The following is a 21,785-nucleotide window of genomic DNA, read 5'->3' on the forward strand; positions in this document are numbered from 1 at the left end:
CGATCCTTAAACAGAGACGAGAAGTTGCATGCGGAGGTTTAACAGTTCATTCCATGGATCTTGAAAACAGAGAAACAATTATGGAAACGACGGAGAAAACTTTTTTTAACAAATGACAAATAACTTTGTGAATGAATTTATAGTAAATAACTTATTGTGTATAAATTAACTTTTGCTTTTAGGAAATTCCCGAAAATGCTTATAAGATCATTTCTGATGTTAAGCAATGTTTGATTGCAAACAATAACATCTTTAACAGGATAAATTCAATAAGTTCAAGCAATTTGCTGGTAAAAATTTTTACTTCTTTATCATCCTATATTTTGGTTATTATCTTTCGAATTTCCAATTCATTTAGAGAAATATTTGATGGAAGAACATTAGTGCAAGAGGCATTTATGAAAGAAACGCATGAGTAAATCTTGATTGCATATCTTATTATACATTTTTACTGAAATTCAAAGTCCAAAGAAATCAAGATTCTCTCAAGGATTAAAGAAAAAAAAACCATCATAAACACACACACTTTGATATTACAATTTTGAAGTTACAAATTAACAGGACATATATAACCTTTATGTGAAGGAAACAAAAAGAAAAAAATCTTAGCTGATAGGAAGAGGAGAACCATTCCACTCCTTGAGGCATTCTAACATGGGGTCAATGAGCTTCCCTGCACACATTGCTGAGAAAACCTTATCAAATTCTTCTCCAGGCGATCGAACCTTCTCGCCGGTTAGCAAACTTGTGCACAATTCTTCCCTCACAAACTTATATAGTGGGTATGACCTGCATTGTTTGATCCTGTTAGGAATAGCTGGATTACCATTGCCATATTCAGCCCTGGAACTTTCCACTTCTTTAGGAAGAAGGGCCTTCAGTTCCTCTTCAAATGCTCCAATTTTCTGGAAAATGGAGGTGCTCAAATTCTTCTCCTTCTCACCATTCGTCATGGCATGGTCTACTAGTACTTGCCTTAGCTTTTGCATTAGTGGATAGGTTGCACTGCAAGGATCATCAATGTAGGCAAAGACGTGTTCCCTGTCGACCACTTTGAGAAGGTCCTTTTCGCAGAATCTTGATGGGTGAAGCTCGCCGTTGAAGCCCATTGTGAGGACTCTCTTTGCAACTTGACTTACTGTGTTCTTGACAGTGTTCTTCAAGTTCTCCTCCAAGTGCCTCAAATCAATGGCTTGGCACAGAGCAACCAAGTAAGTGGAAGACATGAGCTTCAATATGTCAACAGCTTCAGCTGTTTTCCTTGAAGAAATTAACCCTAATGAGTTGACATCCTGGTTGTGTTGCTCGGCACTTTGGACATGGTTGGTGACAGGATTTGCAAGGAATTGAAGCTCTGAGCAGTAAGATGCCATGGCAATTTCAGCTCCTTTGAACCCATAATCCAAGCTTGGATTGCGGCCACCTGTGAGATTTGAAGGCAAACCATTGTTGTAAAAGTCATTAACAAGCTCAGAGAATTGTGCAAACATGAGTTTCCCAATTGAAGCAATGGCTAAACGAGTGTTATCCATGGAAACACCAATTGGCGTCCCCTGGAAATTCCCTCCATGTAAAGCCTTATTCCTTGACACATCAATCAATGGATTATCATTCACAGAGTTGATCTCTCGTTCTATCATTTTTGTTGCTGTTCTGATCACTTCAATCTGAGGGCCTAGCCACTGAGGAGATGTTCTAAGAGCATATCGGTCTTGTTTAGGCTTTTGCAGGGATCAGTTTCATGTATCTTCTGAGCTGCTTTAACAAAGGAACTACCATCCAAAATATGTTCCATAATAGCTGCAGCTTCAATTTGTCCAGGGTGATGCTTCAATTTATGTGTCAAGTGGTCAGTAAACTCTGGTTTTCCTTGCATAACTTCTGCAAAAATTGCTGATAAAACTTCTGATAGGATTGCCAACACATTTGCCTCAAAAAGCACCATAGAAGCTAAGCCAGAACCAACTGCAGTGCCATTTACTAGAGCTAGACCCTCTTTGGGCTGTAATTCGAAAACCACCATTGATCCCTGCCAACTTAAAGGCTTCAGATGCATCCAATGATTGTCCCTTGGGCCCCATTGACTTGGAATTGGGCCGACCTGTCAAAAGCCCGGCAATGTAAGACAATGGGACCAGGTCACCAGAAGCAGTGATTGTACCTCTGAGGGGCAAACATGGGGTAATGTTGTTGTTGATGAACTTGGTAATAGCCTCCAAAATTTCAAATCTTATGCCTGAATAACCTTGCAGTAGAGTGTTGATTCTCACCAACATAGCCGCTCTGGTTGCAGAGTGAGGCAATATGTGGCAAGATTGTGCTCCATTTCCAAAGATCCCAGCATTCAAGAACCTGGAGAAAAAAGAACAAAATTTCAAGAAACAAATTTTTAATTTTTAATTTCCAAGTAGTGTAAGTCGACTTATATGAATCTGTTTCCCCAATTTTCACTCCATTTAAAGCTAAAATATTTTTTAAAAAAATAAATTAAATAAAAAAAGAAGTGAAAGCATTTGCAGTTGCAGCCGAACAAGAACATGGACTTTGACCAAGATTCCATTTCCAAAAGAAATTTTGTGCAATGTGAGAGCATCCTCAGGCAATTTCAGGGATCTTACGTGGGAAATTGCCAACTTTTAGATTAAAGAAAACAGTTCAAGTGGATCAATCAAGAACTTGTCTCTTCCGGATTAAAGAAATGCATAGTAATTAGTAACAAAAAGCAACATCATTTTCATTGACTTAGGCACATAAACACATTCTAAATTGACATAATTATTATAATTAGCAATCTTAATTAGCTTGTCTACTACAATTCTTTGGTATTGGATTTAATCATTTTACCTATTCTATATTTTTCTTAGCTAAGTAGGAAATTTTTTTTATGAATAAAGCAATTATGTACTAGTGCAGTTTTTTTTTTTTGTTCACACCACAAATTATTGACTTTTTTAAGTGGGGATACATGAACAGCCTAACCTCAAGGGACCCCCCAAAAAAATTATAATAGCAGCTGTTGTTGTAGAGGCTTTCTTGCCGCCTAATAAACAACAAATGCAATTTTTTTATTAAATATAGTAGAGATATAAATTCTTAATAATGTGCTTAATTATATTATTTAATTATTGATTTTGTTTTTTTAGGATGAAATACTTATCACCACCGTACTAAAAGTTTAAACTATTAGCAGAAATACAATTTCAATTCCTTATAACGTAGGAGTCTAAGCGCCATAAACTGAAAGAATAGGACAAAACACTGACCCAATGAACTATCTCCGGTAGTTGTCTATAATTTTTTTTTTTTTGAATAACATATAAATTTGATATGTAATTTTTTTTTCTCGAAAAAATAAATTGAAGGTATAATTAATATTATTTTTAATTAATTTAATTTTGATTAAAAGTGAAGCTCAAAATTTCTTAATTTTTAAAATAATTTTAATATTATTAAATTAAATTTTGTTGATTGCTTTTGTAGATAAGCATAATACATCTCTTTTTCTTCCATTATTATTATTATTATTATTATTAATTTAGAGAATTTTCTCATCTTAAAATTTACCAATTAAATAATAGCCACAAATACAAGAACGTATTGGTTCCAACTTCCAACTACGTAAGAGATCCATGAGGGGAGAGGAGAATGCCATATCAACCCATTAAAAATGAAACACATCAACTTTCTTATACCCTCATTGTCACCGTTTTTCAATTTCTTTTTCTCTTTCAATAAAATTTGTTAAAAATTTAACATTATAAAATTTATTTTAGATGGCTAACCCATCGAGATTTTTAACAGTGAAATTCGAATTTAACTCTATAATTTATACTTGTTTCATCCAAGCCTTGTGATCTTGGTGGGCTCACCTAACCAAGCAAAGGGCAGGTTACTTAGATGCCAACTACCCTCCATTTTAAGGAAACAACCCTCTCCCTTAACGAAAAGAACCAGACTCAGCATAACAAGTAGAAGAATATATATATATATATATATATATATATATATATATATATATATATATATATATATATATATTAAGTGGATTTTTTTTTTTACCTTATGAGCTCTCTCTGAAGGGCACCACCCTGCTTGGTTCTTCTATGAGAGGTTGCACCAAAGCCAGTGGTGACACCATAACTATCAGTTCCTTTGCTCATGCTATCCATAACCCAGTCACTACTGGCCTTGACCGCGGCTCGAGCCTCCTCCGATAGCTCAACCTTGACACCAGCGTCACGGTTGGCAATTGCAGTAACTTGGGCTATGGTCAGTGTCTCACCCCCTAGCTTGACCACAGGCTTCCTGTAGTCATCCACCATGCGCTTGACCTCATCAAGGTGGCTACCCTTCAACGATTCAGCAGCCAAGCCCCAGTTCAATGGATCAGTAGTGCAAAACCCTGGTGAAGTAGTACCTTTGTCCTGACAAAACTCCATTGCTGATTGTTTTCTCGGAAAGGTGGAAGAATGGAAGGAAAGTGCGACAAAATGTGGCGTTTGTTGAAATTATAGGTTAGGAAATTTCAGGTGACCCAAAATTCCTGAGTGGGTTCAACTGAAATGGGTGCTTTAAATAGAGGTAGAGGAGAGGAGGGTGAAGGAGGGGTTATTGAGCGTTGGGTGCAGGCGTAGCGTAGGCCGACGGGTTAGTTGGAAAATGGCAGAGGCCGTTAGATTTATATGGGAATGGAGGGGTAAGATGATGACACGTGGGTAAGAAATTGTGGTGATGGGCTTATGCCCATAAGTGGGGCATATATGGGATTGGGATTTAGGACGGGATGGTTAGGTTTTACTTGTCAAAAATATTAGAAAGAGAGAGAGAGAGAGAGAGAGAGAGAGAGAGAAAGAGAGAGCCTTGAGGGGGTTGGTGAGATGAGGCACATAAGCAGTACGTCATACGCATGTCTCTCTCTTCTTTCTCAGTTCACCAACCACATTTTGCAATACCAATTTCTTTCTTTTCTTTTTACTGATAAATTAACATTAAATAATAAATTATTTCAGGTGATAAATCAAATTCATTCAACCCGATAGATTTCTAAGGTTAATTATTAGATATTCAAAGAGTATTAAAAAATAATATTTTTTAATTATAAAAAAATAAATTATTCTTATATTTTAAAAAATAAATTTCATATAATTATAAAAAATAGTATATATTCACTAAATACACTGAATATATTTAATAATTTCTCGATTTCTAAGTTTAAATTCTATAATACATCTCTTAATATGATGACATTTTACATTCAATTAATTTCATTCATAAAATATCTTAAACTTTAATCTTGATATAAATACTGTACCATATTTATATATAAATATGGAAGGCATAAAATTCTTTATTGAGTATAATTAGTTTATTTGTATATTTATTTTTATTTTTTATGTATACATATAATTATTTTTTGAAATTTTTGTGAAATAATATTATGGATACATTTATTTTTTAAAATTTAATTAAATAAATTACACATCACAATTAAGAATTTATAAAAATAACCAAATTCAAAATTGATAATATTGTAAGCTTCTTTATGACAGTATTGCATATCAAATTGCTACTTCTTATTATAATGGGTATATTCGTTCTTACATAGTTTGGAATTTAGCTCTTGTGGTTTTGTGGATGGTTCATGATCAATATCCAAAGGAACGAATTAATTATATGCTTGAATTTGGTGCACAACCATTTTATATTTAACATCATCATATATCATAATTATAGTTGAAAAAAAAAATAATTCAAAAAACATAATCCCTCTTACATAGCTTGTTTAATTTAATAACTTTTTGGTCATGCTCACATTAAATATATACTTACTCAACTCTTCTCTAACAACTACCTAGCCTAGTTAACAAATTATTTAATTACCAAATGTCTAATAATAATAATAATAATAATAATAATAATAATAATAATAATAATAATAATAATAATAATAACTTTTAAATTAATGTATTACATTAAATTTAAAGTTAGAGACATTTATATGATAATAAATTTAATAATTCTTAAATTAAATATTTACATTTAAATTTATATGTATTATATATAATTTAATTAATTTATATAAATTTTAAATTAAATATTTAATTTAATTATTTTTAAATTCATTTTTATATAATATCAAATTGATGTTGTTTGTAAATTATTCCTACAAGTCTGGACCCACAAGACAAGGGAGAGAACACTGAGTAGGTTAGCTCACTGAGTAGGTTAGCTTGGGCAACTCCTCTAATACTGAAGTCAGTAATTGAAAATAAGCAAATTATATGGTTGACTAGAGAGAACAACGTACTTGTAGAGGCTTAAGTTCTTTATATAGGTATCAGGTAGAGTTAAATTGTTATTAAGATTGTGATCCTATAGGATTAGCCAATTAGATTAAAATTATCAAATATTTATGGGAAATCATGATTATATCCAAAATTTTTAATATTATGAAATATATAAACCTTTCATATTTTGTTACAATTGAAGCCAAATTGGTAAAATTGAATTTCAAAAGTGTAACACCCGAAAAATTTTAAATTTTAGTATTTTATGAGTAATATTAATATTTTAATTTTATTTAAATTTTAAGAAATTATTTGAGATTTTTCGGGTTTTAAAAATCGAGTTCGATTTTCCGAAAATATAAACTTTGATGATTTTTAAAAATTAATTTAAAGACCACGTGGCAAAACTAAAAATATATTTGGAGTCTACAAATTTTTCTGAGTTTTCTAGAATTTTTTTGAAATTTTTGAACCTCGCTTTGGCCTCGAGGCGAGTAAAAATTCAAAATTTTGTATTCGAATCGAACTCGCCGAATCGAACCGACCGATCGGACTGGTAGAATCGGCTCCTCTCTTCTTCTTCTTTTTCTCCCGCGCGCGGCTCCTCCTCCTTATCTTTTTCTCCCGCTTTCTCTCCTCCCGCCGCCTCACCACGGCCGCCCTCCCCGCCACCTCACCATCAAGCGCGCCTCACCCTTCCCACGGCCGCCACCGCCCCAAACGGCCGGAACGCGCTAACGCCTCCCTTGCGCCGCGACAGTTCATCTTCCCGGCCAAAATCCGGACGATCCGGCAATCAATCGGATCGGGTCTTGTGTCTAAACTCATCTACTCGTCGAGAGCTTTCCATAGACACCAAGAACACCGAAATCCATCAAGCGGTTTGTCCAATTTTTACCCGGGAAATTTTAGCCCATTTTGACTTTCGGGCTAGATTTCTCGCAAACCGTGAACCCCACGAGAAAACCGAGAGTACCAGAGCGCTCCACTCGTCGAGAGCTTCGCGGGGATATAAATTTCAAAATTTTTTGACACCGTTTTTTGGTGGGTCCCACGAAACTTCGCAGTGTTTTTCCGAGCATTAAATAAGCTTAGAAAATTTTGAAAAATTTATGTACTAACCCCCATGTTGTGGGCTTCGTGTAGGTATCCTCAATTCGCGGAAATTGGACAGTTGTCCGGGTCTGTGAATTTCCGACCAGACAGATCCGTTACCAGAAAAGTCTCCGAATTGGACTGAGGTTTTGGCTACCCCCCCATTGTCAAATGTCCCGAGCGCGTCCCCGAAGTCAGAATCGGCAAAGGTAAACCCAAACCTTGTTTTTTTGTAATTTTCTAGTGCTTAAATAGGATTAAAAATTCATAAAATATTTGTGGTAGCTCATAAAATTATGATTCTTTTTGCAATAGCCTAGTAATATTGCTAAGGACCGCGGGGCAAAGTTTTAGAATTTTTAGAGCTTATTTGGGTAGTTTTTGCAAAAATAATCAATTATAAGGACTAAATTAAAATTTTACATATTGTGATGGATGACTGATTTGATGGGCCCAGGAGGGGCTGTGTGATGTGATTGAGTTGTGGATATATGGATTGTGAATATAGAAGTGTGTTTTGAGCCATTTTGCAGGTTGGGTAGGTCCTAGGTATAGGGGAGACTCTGCCGGATTTTCGGCACGACTTAGGACGTATTTGGTCTTTTCATGATTTGTATTGAGTCAATTGTGTTAAATAATTATAATGTAATTGTCAGGTGAGTCAGGACAGCCTTCTTCCTCCGCTCAGCCGCCACAGTGACCGTTGTTAAGTCTGTGAGTAAAATATTAATTTTAATTGTAATTTCACTATTATTATATGTTCAAGTATGCTCATGCATCACTTATATGCATATATCTATGTAGATAAACTTTAGGCACGATTTATGTTGCATTCATAACTGTGAAAGTGCCATGTATGTTGTTGTGGTAATTTGGAGCAGTGTGCGTGCGTTGGCGTGCGTGTGATGTGGTGTGGACTATGGATAGGACGGGTAGACACGGCTTGAGATCTTCATTGAACCCTGGCCCTTGGGTAGACACGGCTTGAGTTCTTCGCTGGGACCCCGATTTGGTTATTAAGTGGAAGTTCGAGCTGAGTTCTTCGCTGGCACAGTTGGAATTAAGAGAGCTGTATAGGGGATCAGCTCCCATATATTATGATTGATATTACTGGTGTGTGAGTGCTCCAAATTACCTTTTTGCTGTTATGACGTGAAATTACTGCTGATGTTGCATTTCACTCTACAGGGTGAATTAGTTTTAGATAGTTATAGAGATTATGGTTAAAATTGATATTTTACTCTCTGAGTCGAACGCTCACTCCTGTTCAATATTTTTCCAGGCTACAGGAGGATATTTTTGAGGTTAACCTGCTTTTCTCCCTCGCAGGTCATCTATTCATGTTTGTGTAATTCTATAAACTTTTAGAATTTTCGCATGTGTTAGAAATATTTATTTGATTTGGGTCTGTATTATAAATTATTATTTTGGACCTGTAAACTTAATATTTTATGCATGTTGATGGACTGGATGAGAGAGCTGAGCTCCTTTTTATTTTTATGATGATATAAGTATGTGGAGGGTGAGCTGAGCTCCCCAATTGATTATTATGGTGTTTACAGGTCGGTGAGTCAAAAACTCTCCGTTGAAAGGTCCATTTTATGGCCGGACTCTGTCCGGTTGTTTTCTTGAAATTGGGCCCAAATGGGCCTTAGAGTTGAGTTAAGGAATAGTTAGGCTTACTATGGGCCTCGGGGGCTTTAGTTGGCCTAGGTCCTAGTGCCAGTCTGGCCCATAGGTTGGGTTGTGACAAATGCGGTATCAGAGCTTAGGCTCTAGATTCTTAGGGAATGTTCATCTAAAGTGTTGGGAAGAGTCTACTAGGAGTCACATGCGAAAAAATAGGGTCCACATTCGTCTTGCATTGTCATCTTTGCTTCTAGTTTCAGCTTCATATATTGTGTGTAAATATGAGTCTATAGAGCTGTGTAATGTGTAGTTTTGAATTTTGTGGGCTAATGCTGCTGAATTTCTGGAAAATGCGTAGAAGGAGGAGAGCTGCCACTGCACCAGAACCAGATGTGCCTGACAAGGTTTCAGCACAAGATGAGGCGCCTGCCCCGAGGAGGCGGGGTAGGAGGCCTAGAGCTGCTCAAGTAGAAGAGCAACGCCAACAGCTCAGATCGGGCCTTTCATGGCACAGGGTCCCATGGACCCCATGGCAGCTACTCTAGCTGGGTTGCAGAGAACCATCGATATGATGGCACAGTATATAGTCCACCCTCCACAGCAACAGCAGTCCACCGCACCAAGAGGAGAACCTTACAAACAGATCATTAATTTCAAGAAGTTGGTGCCTGGTACTTATGATGTGTCAGACGATGCATATCGGTTTTTGGATTCCTGCAGACAGGCAGGAACAGAGTTGCAGTTGATTGATAGAAGACTTATAGAGTGTATGCAGCATGTCATGGGGCCTATGCCTAGACAATGGATGAATGACTACATATTACCTCGGATGGAGGGTTTATCGTGGACTCAGTTTGTGGAACTATTCATCAATCGATTTGTGCCAGAAAGCTTCAGAGATCAAAAGCAGTGGGCCTTTGAGGCCTTAAGACAGAATGGCAGGTCTGTAGATGAATATGCTACAGAATTTCTTGAGTTGAGCAGGTATGCCCCTACAGCAGTTGCTACATAAACTATGAAGGTGAAGAGGTTCCTAAAGGGGCTTGACAGGAGGTATGCAAACCTGGCCATGATGTCTGATCAGTCTTTTGACGTGGTAGTTGATCGAGCCAGACAGATTGAGATTAGCTATGCTGTGGATGACAGCGGAAGGGTAAAGAAAAACAGAGCAGAGGGTTCTTCAGGTGTTCCACACATGGGTACTACGGATAGTGGTGGCCAAACTAATTACAGAGGAAAAAGCAGGAATAAGAGGAGTGGTTTTAGACATAAATCCCGAGGGTTCAGACCAAGGTACGGATCCAGCAGTGGTCACAGTTCGGGGTATAGCAGTTCTGGGTCTGGTTCAGGATCTTCCTTAGCACCTTGTGCACAGTGTGGAAGAGGACATTCAGGACCTTATATGATGGGTTCAGGAGTATGCTTCAGGTGTGGCCAACCAGGTCACTTTGCTAGGGAATGCCCTGTGTTCAGCGAGCCACAGATGGGGTCACAGGGTTCTGTTGCAAATGTTCCTCGTCAGTTGTATCCGGGTGCTTCCAAAGATGGCAGCAATTCGGGCCTGTACAGGCCAAGGACAAGGGGGACGTGGATTTGGAGGCATCAGAGGTAGAAGTCGATCGTGGTTCCGCCACTCGTAGGGTCAAGCTCGGGTTTTCACCCCGACCCACCAGACGCTCGAGCTTCCAATGCAGCTTGTGGTGTATTCTTCTAGTCTGTTCCTATGAGGCTCGTGTTTTGATAGATCCGGGTGCTACGCACTCATTTGTCTCCCCTGTGTTTGCCATGAGATTGGGTAGAAACCCTACCACTTTAGAATGCCCTTTGTCGGTAGCTACCCCACTTAGCGACAACATAGATATAGATATGGTTTTTCTGGGGTAGTCCAGTGGTAGTGGATGGAAAGATCCTCCCAGTAGACTTGGTTCCTCTACCGGTAATGGATTTCGATGTAATTCTGGGAATGGATTGGTTGGCAACTCACTATGCCACTTTAGATTGCAGGAACAAAAAGGTGTATTTCCACATACCTGGTGTGGAAGAGTTTAGCTTTGACGGTGACAGGATCGTGGCTCCATATAATTTGGTGTCAGTAATTAGTGCTAGAAAAATGTTGAAGCGTGGATGTCAAGGGTATTTGGCATTGGTGAGAGATACATCTGTAGAAGGTGTCAACATGGAAAATGTTCCTGTTGTCAGAGAATTTATGGATGTCTTCCTGCAGGAGCTCTGTGGTTGCCTCCAGGAAAGGGGAATAGAGTTCTGCATTGATGTTGTTCCGGGTACAAAGCCCATATCAATGCCACCTTACAGGATGGCCCCAGCAGAATTGAAAAAGTTAAAGGAGCAACTACATGAGCTATTGGACAAAGGTTTCATATGTCCGAGCACTTCACCCTGGGGTGCTCCTGTTCTATTTGTGAGAAAGAAGGATGGGTCATTGAGGTTGTGTATTGACTATAGACAGTTGAACAAGGTGACTGTGAAGAACAAGTATTCACTTCCTTGGATCGACGATTTGTTTGATCAGCTCCAAGGGGCTAGATTCTTTTCCAAGATAGACCTACGATCAGGCTACCATCAGTTGAGAATCAGGAATGAGGACGTGTCCAAAACGGCACTCAGGACAAGATATGGTCATTATGAGTTCTTGGTGATGTCTTTTGGACTCACTAATGCACCAGCAGCCTTCATGGACTTGATGAACAGGGTGTTCAAGCCATTTTTGGACCATTTTGTCATCGTATTCATAGATGACATTTTGGTATACTCTCGGACCGAGGAAGAGCACGTGTGGCACTTGAGGATGGTGTTGCAGACTTTAAGGGAGTACCAGCTATATGCCAAATTTTCAAAATGTGAATTTTGGCTAGAAAGCATCTCATTCTTGGGACACGTGGTTTCTAGTGACGGCATTCAAGTAGATCCCAAGAAAATTGAAGTCAGAATCGATTGGCTTAGGCCTACAAATACCAACCGAGGTGCGAAGTTTTCTGGGTCTAGCTGGCTACTATAGGCGTTTTGTGCAAGATTTTTTCAGGATAGCGGCTCCCCTAACTAAGTTAACTCGGAAGAATGTTCCATTCATTTGGACAGATGACTGTGAGAAGAGCTTCCAGAAGCTTAAGGAGTGTCTAACCACCGCCCCTGTGTTGACACTACCTATGAGTGGTGAAGGATACACCGTGTACTGTGACGCCTCCAGAGTTGGCCTATGGTGTGTTTTGATGCAGAATGGAAAAGTAGTGGCTTATGCTTCAAGACAGCTGAAGAGGCATGAGCAGAACTACCCCACCCATGATTTGGAAATGGCGGCTGTAGTCTTTGCATTAAAAATCTGGAGACACTACCTGTATGGTGAAGTGTGCGAGATATACACCGACCACAAGAGTTTGAAGTACATCTTCCAACAGAGGGATTTAAACTTGAGACAGAGGAGATGGATGGAGCTTCTAAAGGACTATGACTGCACCATCTAGTACCATCCTGGGAAGGCCAATGTAGTAGCAGATGCTTTGAGCAGAAAATCTTCTGGCAGTTTGGCGCACATTTCAGCAGAGAAGAGACCGTTGATTCAGGAAGTACATGAGTTGATGGATCAAGGTTTAATCCTAGATCTGTCAGATGAGGGGGTATTATTGGCTCATTTTTCAGTAAGGCCAGACTTGCGAGATAGGGTCAGAGTTTCCCAGCACAGAGACCAACAATTGATGAAGATCATAGAAAGAGTACAGCAAGGTGAAGGTGGTGAGTTTGGATTTTCCAGTGATGGCGCTCTAGTGCAAGGTTCTAGGATATGTGTGCCCGATGTGGACAATCTCAGAAATGAAATCATGCGAGAGGCACACTATACACTGTACAATGTCCACCCAGGCTCCACCAAGATGTACCATGATGTGAAAGATAGCTATTGGTGGAATGGCATGAAAAGAGACATAGCAGATTTTGTGTCCAAGTGCTTGACTTGTCAGAAGGTGAAGTTTGAACACCAGAGACCGTCAGGAAAGCTGCAAGAGCTCCCTATCCCAGAATGGAAGTGGGAAATGATTATTATGGATTTTGTGACTGGGTTGCCTCGTACCATGCGAGGATATGATTCGATATGGGTAATTGTAGACCGCCTGACTAAATCAGCTCATTTCTTGCCTGTGAAGACTACATATTCTGTGGCACAGGACGCCCGACTCTACATTCGAGAAATAGTCAGATTACATGGAGTTCCTACTTCCATAGTATCTGACAGAGGGCCCCAGTTCACTTCTCGGTTTTGGAGGAAGTTGCAGGAGGCACTTGGCACACAGTTGAACTTTAGTACGGCCTTCCACCCTCAAACAGACGGACAGTCCGAAAGGACAATCCAAACACTGGAAGATATGCTTCGCATGAGTGTTTTGGATTTTAGAGGTCAATGGGATGATCAGCTAGCTTTGGTGGAGTTTGCCTACAACAACAGTTACCATTCCAGCATAGGGATGGCACCCTATGAGGCATTATATGGAAGAAAGTGTAGGTCTCCTCTATGTTGGACGGAAATGGGAGAAGCGAAGGTGCATGATGTAGACCTAGTGCAGTACACTTCAGAGGTAGTTCCTTTAATCAGGGAACGATTGAAAACTTTTCAAAGAGGCGTAAGAGTTATGCAGACCCCAGACGGAGGGATGTGGAGTTTGCAGTAGGCGACTATGTATTCCTGAAGGTTTCTCCAATGAAGGGAGTCATGAGATTTGGAAAGAAGGGCAAGTTGGCACCTCGGTATATCGGACCTTTTGAGGTTACGAATAGAGTTGGAGCAGTTGCTCACCGCTGGAGCTACCACCCAACCTTTCTCATGTTCATCCCGTGTTTCACATTTCCATGCTCAGAAATACATTCCAAATCCTTCTCATGTACTACAAATTGGATGTAATAGAGCTAAAAGAGAACTTGACGTTTGAGGAGCAACCTGTAGCCATAGTGGACTACCAAGTGAGACAGCTGAGATCAAAACAGATCCCTATGGTTAAGGTTTTGTGGAGGAGTCAGTCAGTGGAAGAGAGCACCTGGGAGTCAGAACGGGACATGCGTAGCAAATACCCTTATCTGTTCAATGTGTAATCATGTACTTTATTCTGCCTTGTGTAAAAAATTCGAGGACGAATTTTCTGTAAGGGGGGAAGAATGTAACACCCCAAAAATTTTAAATTTTAGTATTTTATGAGTAATATTGATATTTTAATTTTATTTAAATTTTAAGAAATTATTTAAGATTTTTCGGGTTTTAAAAATCGAGTTCAATTTTCCGAAAATATAAACTTTCATGATTTTTAAAAATTAATTTAAAGACCACGTGGCAAAACTAAAATATATTTGGAGTCTACAAATTTTTCTGAGTTTTCTAGAATTATTTTGGAATTTTTGGACCTCATTTTCGGTCCCGAGGCAGAGTAAAAAATTTAAAATTTTGTATTCCGAATCGAACCTACTGATCGAATCGGACCGGACGGACCGCTCCTCTTCTTCTTCTTTTTCTCCCGCCTCCTCCTCCTTCTCTCTTTCTCCCATTTTCTCTCCTCCCGCCCCACCACGGCCACCACCTCCCCGCCACCTCACTCACGCGCCCCACCCCTTCCCACGGCCACGCCGCCCCAAACGGCCGGAAAATGAGTGCGAACGCCCCTCTCTTACGCCCGCGACTGTTCGTCTTCCCGGCCAAAATCCGGCCGATCCGGCCACCAATCGGACCGGGTCTTGTGTCTAAACTCATCTACTCATCGAGAGCTTTCCATAGACACTAAGAACACCGAAATCCATCGAGCGGTTTGTCCAATTTTTGGCCGGGAAGTTTTAGCCCATTTTGACTTTCGGGCTAGATTTCTTGCAAACCGTGAACCCCACGAGAAAACCGAGAGTACCAGAGTGCTCCACTCGTCGAGAGCTTCGCGGGGATATAAATTTCAAAATTTTTCGACACCGTTTTTCAGTGAATCCCACGGAACTTCGCAGTGTTTTTTCGAGCATTAAATGAGCTTAGAAAATTCCAAAAAATTTATGTACTAACCCCCATGTTGTGGGCTTCGTGTAGGTATCATCAATTCGCAGAAATTCAACAGTTGTCTGGGTCTGTGAATTTTCGGCCAGACAGACCCGTTACCGAAAAAGTCTCCGAATTGGACCGAGGTTTTGGCTACCTCCTCCCATTGTCAGACGTCCTGAGCGCGTCCCCGAAGTCAGAATTGGCAAAGGTAAACCCGAACCTTGCTTTTTCGTAATTTTTTAATGCTTAAATAGGATTAAAAATTCATAAAATATTCGTGGTAGCTCAGAAAATTATGATTCTTTTTGCAATAACCTAGTAATATTGCTAAGGACCGCGGGGCAAAGTTTTAGAATTTTTAAAGTTTATTTGGGTAGTTTTTGCAAAAATGGTCAATTATAAGGACTAAATTAAAATTTTAAATATTGTGATGGATGACTGATTTGATGGGCCCAGGAGGGGCTGTGTGATGTGATTGAGTTGTGGATATATGGATTGTGAATATAGAAGTGTGTTTTGAGCCATTTTGCAGGTTGGGTAGGTCCTAGGTACAGGGGAGACTCTGCCGGATTTTCGGCACGACTTAGGACGTATTTGGTCTTTTCATGATTTGTATTGAGTCAATTGTATTAAATTATTATAATGTAATTGTCAGGTGAGCCGGGACAGCCTTCTTCCTCCGCCCAGTCGCCACAGTGACCGTTGTTAAGTCTGTGAGTAAAATATTAATTTTAATTGTAATTTCACTATTATTATATGTTCAAGCATGCCCATGCATCACTTATATGCATATATCTATGTAGATAAACTTTAGGCACGATTTATGTTGCATTCATAACTGTGAAAGTGCCATGTATGTTGTTGTGGTAATTTGGAGCAGTGTGCGTGCGTTGGCGTGCGTGTGATGTGGTGTGGACTATGGATAGGACTGTAGACACGCTTGAGATATTCGCTGGGACCCGGTCCTTCGGGGTAGACAAGACTTGAGTTCTTCACTGGGACCCCAATTTGGTTATTAAATGGAAGTCCGAGCTGAGTTCTTCACGCACGCTTGGAATTAAGAGAGTCAGATAGGGATCACCCCATATATTATGATTGATATTACTGTGAGTGTGAGTGGTCCAAATTTCCTTTTTGTTATGATGTGAAATTATCACGATGTTGCATTTCACTCTACAGGTGAATTAGTTTTAGATAATTATAGAGATTATGGTTAAAATTGATATTTTACTCTCTCGAGTCGAACGCCACTGCTCAATATTTTTCCAGGCCACAGGAGGATATTTTTGAGGTTAACCTGCTTTTCTCCCTCGCAGGTCGTCTATTCATGTTTGTGTAATTCTGTTAACTCTTAGAATTTCCGCATGTGTTAGAAATATTTATTTGATTTGGGTCTGTATTATAAATTGTTATTTTGGACCTGTAAACTTAATATTTTATGCATGTTGATGGACTGGATGAGGGAGCTGAGCTCCTTTTTATTTTTATGATGATATGAGTATGTGGAGGGTGAGCTAAGCTCCCCAATTGATTATTATGGTGTTTACAGGTCGGGTGAGTCAAAAACTCCCCGTTGAAAGGTTCATTTAATGGCCGGACTCTGTCCGGTTGTTTTCTTGAAATTGGGCCCAAATAGGCCTTAGAGTTGGGTTAAGGAATAGTTAGGCTTACTACGGGCCTCGGGGGCTTTAGATCGCCTGTGTCCTAGTGCCTGTCCGCCCATAGGTTGGGTCATGACAAAAAGTTAATGGTAAATTATAATATAGTAGCTAAAGTCTTATTTGATTAACAAAATAATTAATTAACTAAATTGATACTCAAAAAGAAGATCTATTTTATTTATTATTAATTATCATTAACAATTACATTAAATTATTATTATTGTTATTATTATTATTATTATTATTATTATTATTATTATTATTATTATTATTATTATTATTATTATCATTATTATTATTATTATTGAAACGGGTCAATATATCAGGTAAATAAAGCTCTCAAATTTCAACTATTTGAACACATACATATGTGCATGTATGTCTTTGAGTTGCGCATGGCGTGTATAAATTAATTTCATAATCCATTGATAAAAATCTAAAGATCAATTTTAATCACTAAATTTATTACTAATAGTCTCTTAATTAAATGGTGATAAATATTTATAATTAAATAAGCTCTCATACATCAGTTTGGAAATAAACTAATTATATTTTAATTTTATCATACTTGATTAAAATTTTTCTTGAACCCTTGAGTGTATCAAGAGCTTCCTAAGTAGTAGCACGTCAATGTAAAATGAATCTTATGGTTTGCAGCTTTAGAAATGGACATATTAATTTCAAGGTCTTGAGATTTTTTTCTTCCCCATTAATGTATTTCCAACACATTTATGGATAAATTGAATATTAGCAAACAATCAAGATTGCGAGTTGCGCTAAAAAAGTGTATGCACTATGAGCGACAATGATTGAGAGGATGAATAATTTCATATATATATATATATATATAATAGAACAATAATTTTCATATTTTAAAAGAATGAAATTATTCATCCTCTATAAAATTAGTAATTGATAAAATATATTATCTTTCTAAATATGAAATTTAACTATTTTGTTAATCAAATAAAACTTTATGTATTATATTATAATTTATCATTAACTTTTTAAAATCAATTTCACTCCAATATATATATAATAGAACAATAATTTTCATATTTTAAAAGAATGAAATTATTCATCCTCTATAAAATTAGTAATTGATAAAATATATTATCTTTTTAAATATGAAATTTAATACATGGACTATTTTTTAATCAAATAAAACTTCATGTATTATATTATAATTTATCATTAACTTTTTAAAATCAATTTCAATCCAATATATATATAATAGAACAATAATTTTCATATTTTAAAAGAATGAAATTATTTATCCTATATAAAATTAGTAATTGATAAAATATATTATCTTTTTAAATATGAAATTTAATACATGGACTATTTTGTTAATCAAATAAAACTTCATGTATTATATTATAATTAATCATTAACTTTTTAAAATCAATTTCACTCCTTTTGTTACAATTATGATAAATCTAAAAAGTTTGAATATTTTAAAAATTAAAACTTTTGAATATAATTATAATTTTACGTAAACATTTAGAATTTTTAATCTAATTAGTCTATATAATTTTTACCTTAAAAAAGTCTAAGTAAAGTAAAATTATACTTAATAAATAGTGTTTATATTAACTAAAATTATATTTATTTAGGCATTTTAAATGCTAATGAAGGTACATATTATTTACACAATTGAATGCTTCATTTATGTTTATTGATTAGCCTTGGTCATCGTCAAGTTTTCTAGTAAGGTTCTTAAAGTTGTTGGTTTTGAAATTTTTGCTTTTGAATGGGGATGGAAAGGATATTATTATTATTATTATTATTATTATTATTATTATTATTATTATTATTATTATTATTATTATTATTATAAAGAAAATCATGTATCCGTGCAGACATCTAAGTTGAACAAAGAAATTGCTTAGTTGTTTACTCAGGAGTTCTTAAGAAAATTTGCTTTTGTTTAGTGCGCATATATATATATATATATATATATACACATATGTGTGTGTGTGTACACTTAGTGGAAAACCTACCAACTCCATTGTAATTACTTGCTATGGGGTTGGTGAGATGTTGTCATTCGAGTCTCATTCCGCCCACCTTCCTATATTTTTCTCGTCATCTTCATCTTCTTCATTATTTTTTATTCTTCAATACTGATGAAATTAGATTAATTAATTAATCTTTATTAATTATGTTCATTTATATGTTCTAACATATGTATAATTCATTCTCTAACTCTCATTTATTTGCCTTTTATATTTACTTTTTGATAATAAAAAAAATTAATTCACACATATATATAATTCAAGAAAGTGGTTGAATATATATATATATATATATATATATTAATTAGTTTTTCTGAGTCATTTTCATTCTTAGGTAAGCTATCAATAAGTATCATTTAGAAATGAAGTAATTAAATGTAAGACTTACTATTATTAGGATTTCATGTCTTGTTTGATATTGCCAAGAATCATGTGAATATACAACTCATAAGGGATCATACACTCTCATGTATCCATTTCATTCTTCAAAAGCAACTAGATTTATCATGTGTATCATGTGTGTGATGAAGCAAACATTTTCATATAGTTAAGTTTCACCCTCCCTTACCTTAATTGATGTATGAATTTAAAGGGGAAAATTAAGCATATTATTGTTATTATTTTCACCTGTGATCAACTCAATTAATCTCCATTTGGTTATAGTTTGTTTTCTCAAAAGTATTTTAATAAATTTGACTAACTATCACACACAATTACTCAATTTTATGAGTGTTTTCATAAAAGCCCTGCATCTCAATTTCTGTTATAAAACTCACTGGATATGAATTTAATTTCATAAATCACTATGACCGAAAATTAAAAGTTTTCAAGTTAACATACTAACTTATCAACTATTTTATAAATAAAATTACTTACTTAGTGATTGCTAGTGGAGAAGAAATAGAGAAAGTGAAGGAGTTTAATTGCGAGGAGAGGTAATTGAATGCATTTTATGAATCCTTTTTTTTTAATGAAAAAATTCATAAAATTGAATAATCATGTGTGATATTTATTCATTAAATTTTAATATTTTATATATAATAACAAAAAAAATGCCTTACCAAACTAAAAGAACACTAATGAAAGGAAGTTAATTATATAATCTTCCCTTTGAAATAAACATGTCATGATATCATTATCATGACTTGTGGTTAGGGATCCTAATTGTGATGCATTCATGAACAAAATATTTATAAAATTAATAACATAATACAAATTTATTTTCTTTTTGACATCCTAAGATTTTTCTTTTATATCCATTTAATTTCTCCTTCTTATTGAATTTATTCCTTTTAATAATTCTTAAAATGAAGAGTTTCAATTAATATGATTTGATCTCAATGATATGTGATTGGAATTATTGACTAAGCTATCTAAAAAAAATCATATTATTGACTATTCAAGGTAGCAATATAAAGGGTTTCTTCCCTTCAAATACATGAAACCAAGATTTGGCTTGGAAAAATATATTTAAAAAAAAAGAGAAAAATAAAATAAGACATTATGAGTTGTTGAGCTTTGGACAAGTCTTGCTCACCACCAACATGCTTTTGTTTCCTTGGTGGTAGGTGAAGCCAATATGAAAATTAAATAAATAAATAAATAAATTTTTGGTGAAAGCATGCAAGATTAGATAGAACAAAAATGTCAAACTTTTGGATAATGTGGATGGTTGGTAAGGTTAACACATGGAACTTGATATGAAACTAATTGAAATAGCGGTCAAGTTGAGTTTTATTTTCAGCCATTTGTTTGAGCTTAGCCCAATCAATACTCCAAACAACTTCCATTAATTTCACTTAATTGTGATGTTTTTATGATAATTAATGAAATTGTTGGCCCATTTTTTATTTTTCCCGAACAATTTGTTAGTTGGTATGATTGAGACATATTATATTTTACTAAGGTTAATACATGGAACTTGACATGAAACTAATTGAACTAGTGGTCAAGCTGAGTTTGATTTTCAGCCATTTGTTTGAACTTAACCCAGTCAATACTCCAAACGAATTCCATTAATTTCAATAAATTGTGATGTTTTGATAATAATTAATGAAATTGTTGGCCCATTTTTTATTTTTTCCAAACTATTTCGTAGTTGGTATAGTTGAGATATATTATATTTTACATTTTTTTTTAAAAAAGGAATTTTATTTTAGTATTTTTTTATACTCTTCAATTAGGCAAAAATCATCAATTGTGTATTTGTGTGAGAGATGTGAACACAAATAAGAAACCCAATAAACACAAATTTAAAAAAAAAAAAATGATAAAGCTCTAAAAGTAGAAGACCAGACCATGATTCTTGAAACCAGATCCTTCCCCTTGATAAAATTTGTGTTTGAGGTGGAAGGTGGAAGTCTTTCCACCAGCCCCCCAAATATTATTATTATTAGTAGTAGTAGTAGGTGTGTTTGATAAAATTGTTATTATATTATGTTAATTAAAATGATAAATATAAACATGAGCACCATTCTTCCACAAGTCAACAGTGCCTTCCACATTTTCTTTTTGTTTTTTTTCCTTTTAATTAAAATAAATCTTTAATTTTTTTTAATTTATGCCTTTTCAGGCATAGACTTGTTTTATGTGTATGATTTTATCACCACATAATGTTTGGACTATAATTTTTACTGAATCAAGTAAAATTTAAAGTTTGCAAAATCTGTGATAAACCTTTAAAATAAAATTTAAACTTAAATAATATTTAAATTAAGAATTTTTCAAAGAAAATACGATTGATTTAACTTCCTTAAATGCTATATATTTGTAGAGCTTTCAAATTTCTTCTATAGTTGTTCTTTCAAATAATAATAATAATAATAATAATAATAATAATAATAATAAGCCTCCTTTCTAAATTTTTTTTTTCCCCTTTTCTCTCTTTTTCTTTCTCTTATGAATTCTTTTGTGTGGCCACCAGCGAATATCACTATAATAAATTTAAATTTTAATAACACTTTATTAATATCATTTCATTGTTAAAATAATACATGACATCAAGATAATATATAAAATAATAAATAATACATATAACATTATATATAATAGTACTATAAATTAATATAAAAATATTATTAAA

The 21,785-nt window shown here is 35.6% G+C and overlaps 1 protein-coding gene across 1 annotated transcript; it reads right to left on the minus strand.

Annotated features, from left to right (window-relative positions):
• Positions 1 to 395: 395 nt before the first annotated feature.
• LOC110653783 (phenylalanine ammonia-lyase) lies at positions 396 to 4,631 on the minus strand. Its single transcript, XM_021809577.2, is given in 4 exon segments — positions 396 to 1,729; positions 1,732 to 2,015; positions 2,017 to 2,352; positions 4,060 to 4,631. Coding segments are annotated over 4 exon segments (2,124 nt in total). The 5' UTR covers positions 4,440 to 4,631; the 3' UTR covers positions 396 to 605.
• Between the last annotated feature and the right edge of the window lie 17,154 nt (positions 4,632 to 21,785).

This window comes from Hevea brasiliensis, chromosome 8 (assembly GCF_030052815.1).
Source record: "Hevea brasiliensis isolate MT/VB/25A 57/8 chromosome 8, ASM3005281v1, whole genome shotgun sequence".
Taxonomy (NCBI): domain Eukaryota; kingdom Viridiplantae; phylum Streptophyta; class Magnoliopsida; order Malpighiales; family Euphorbiaceae; genus Hevea; species Hevea brasiliensis.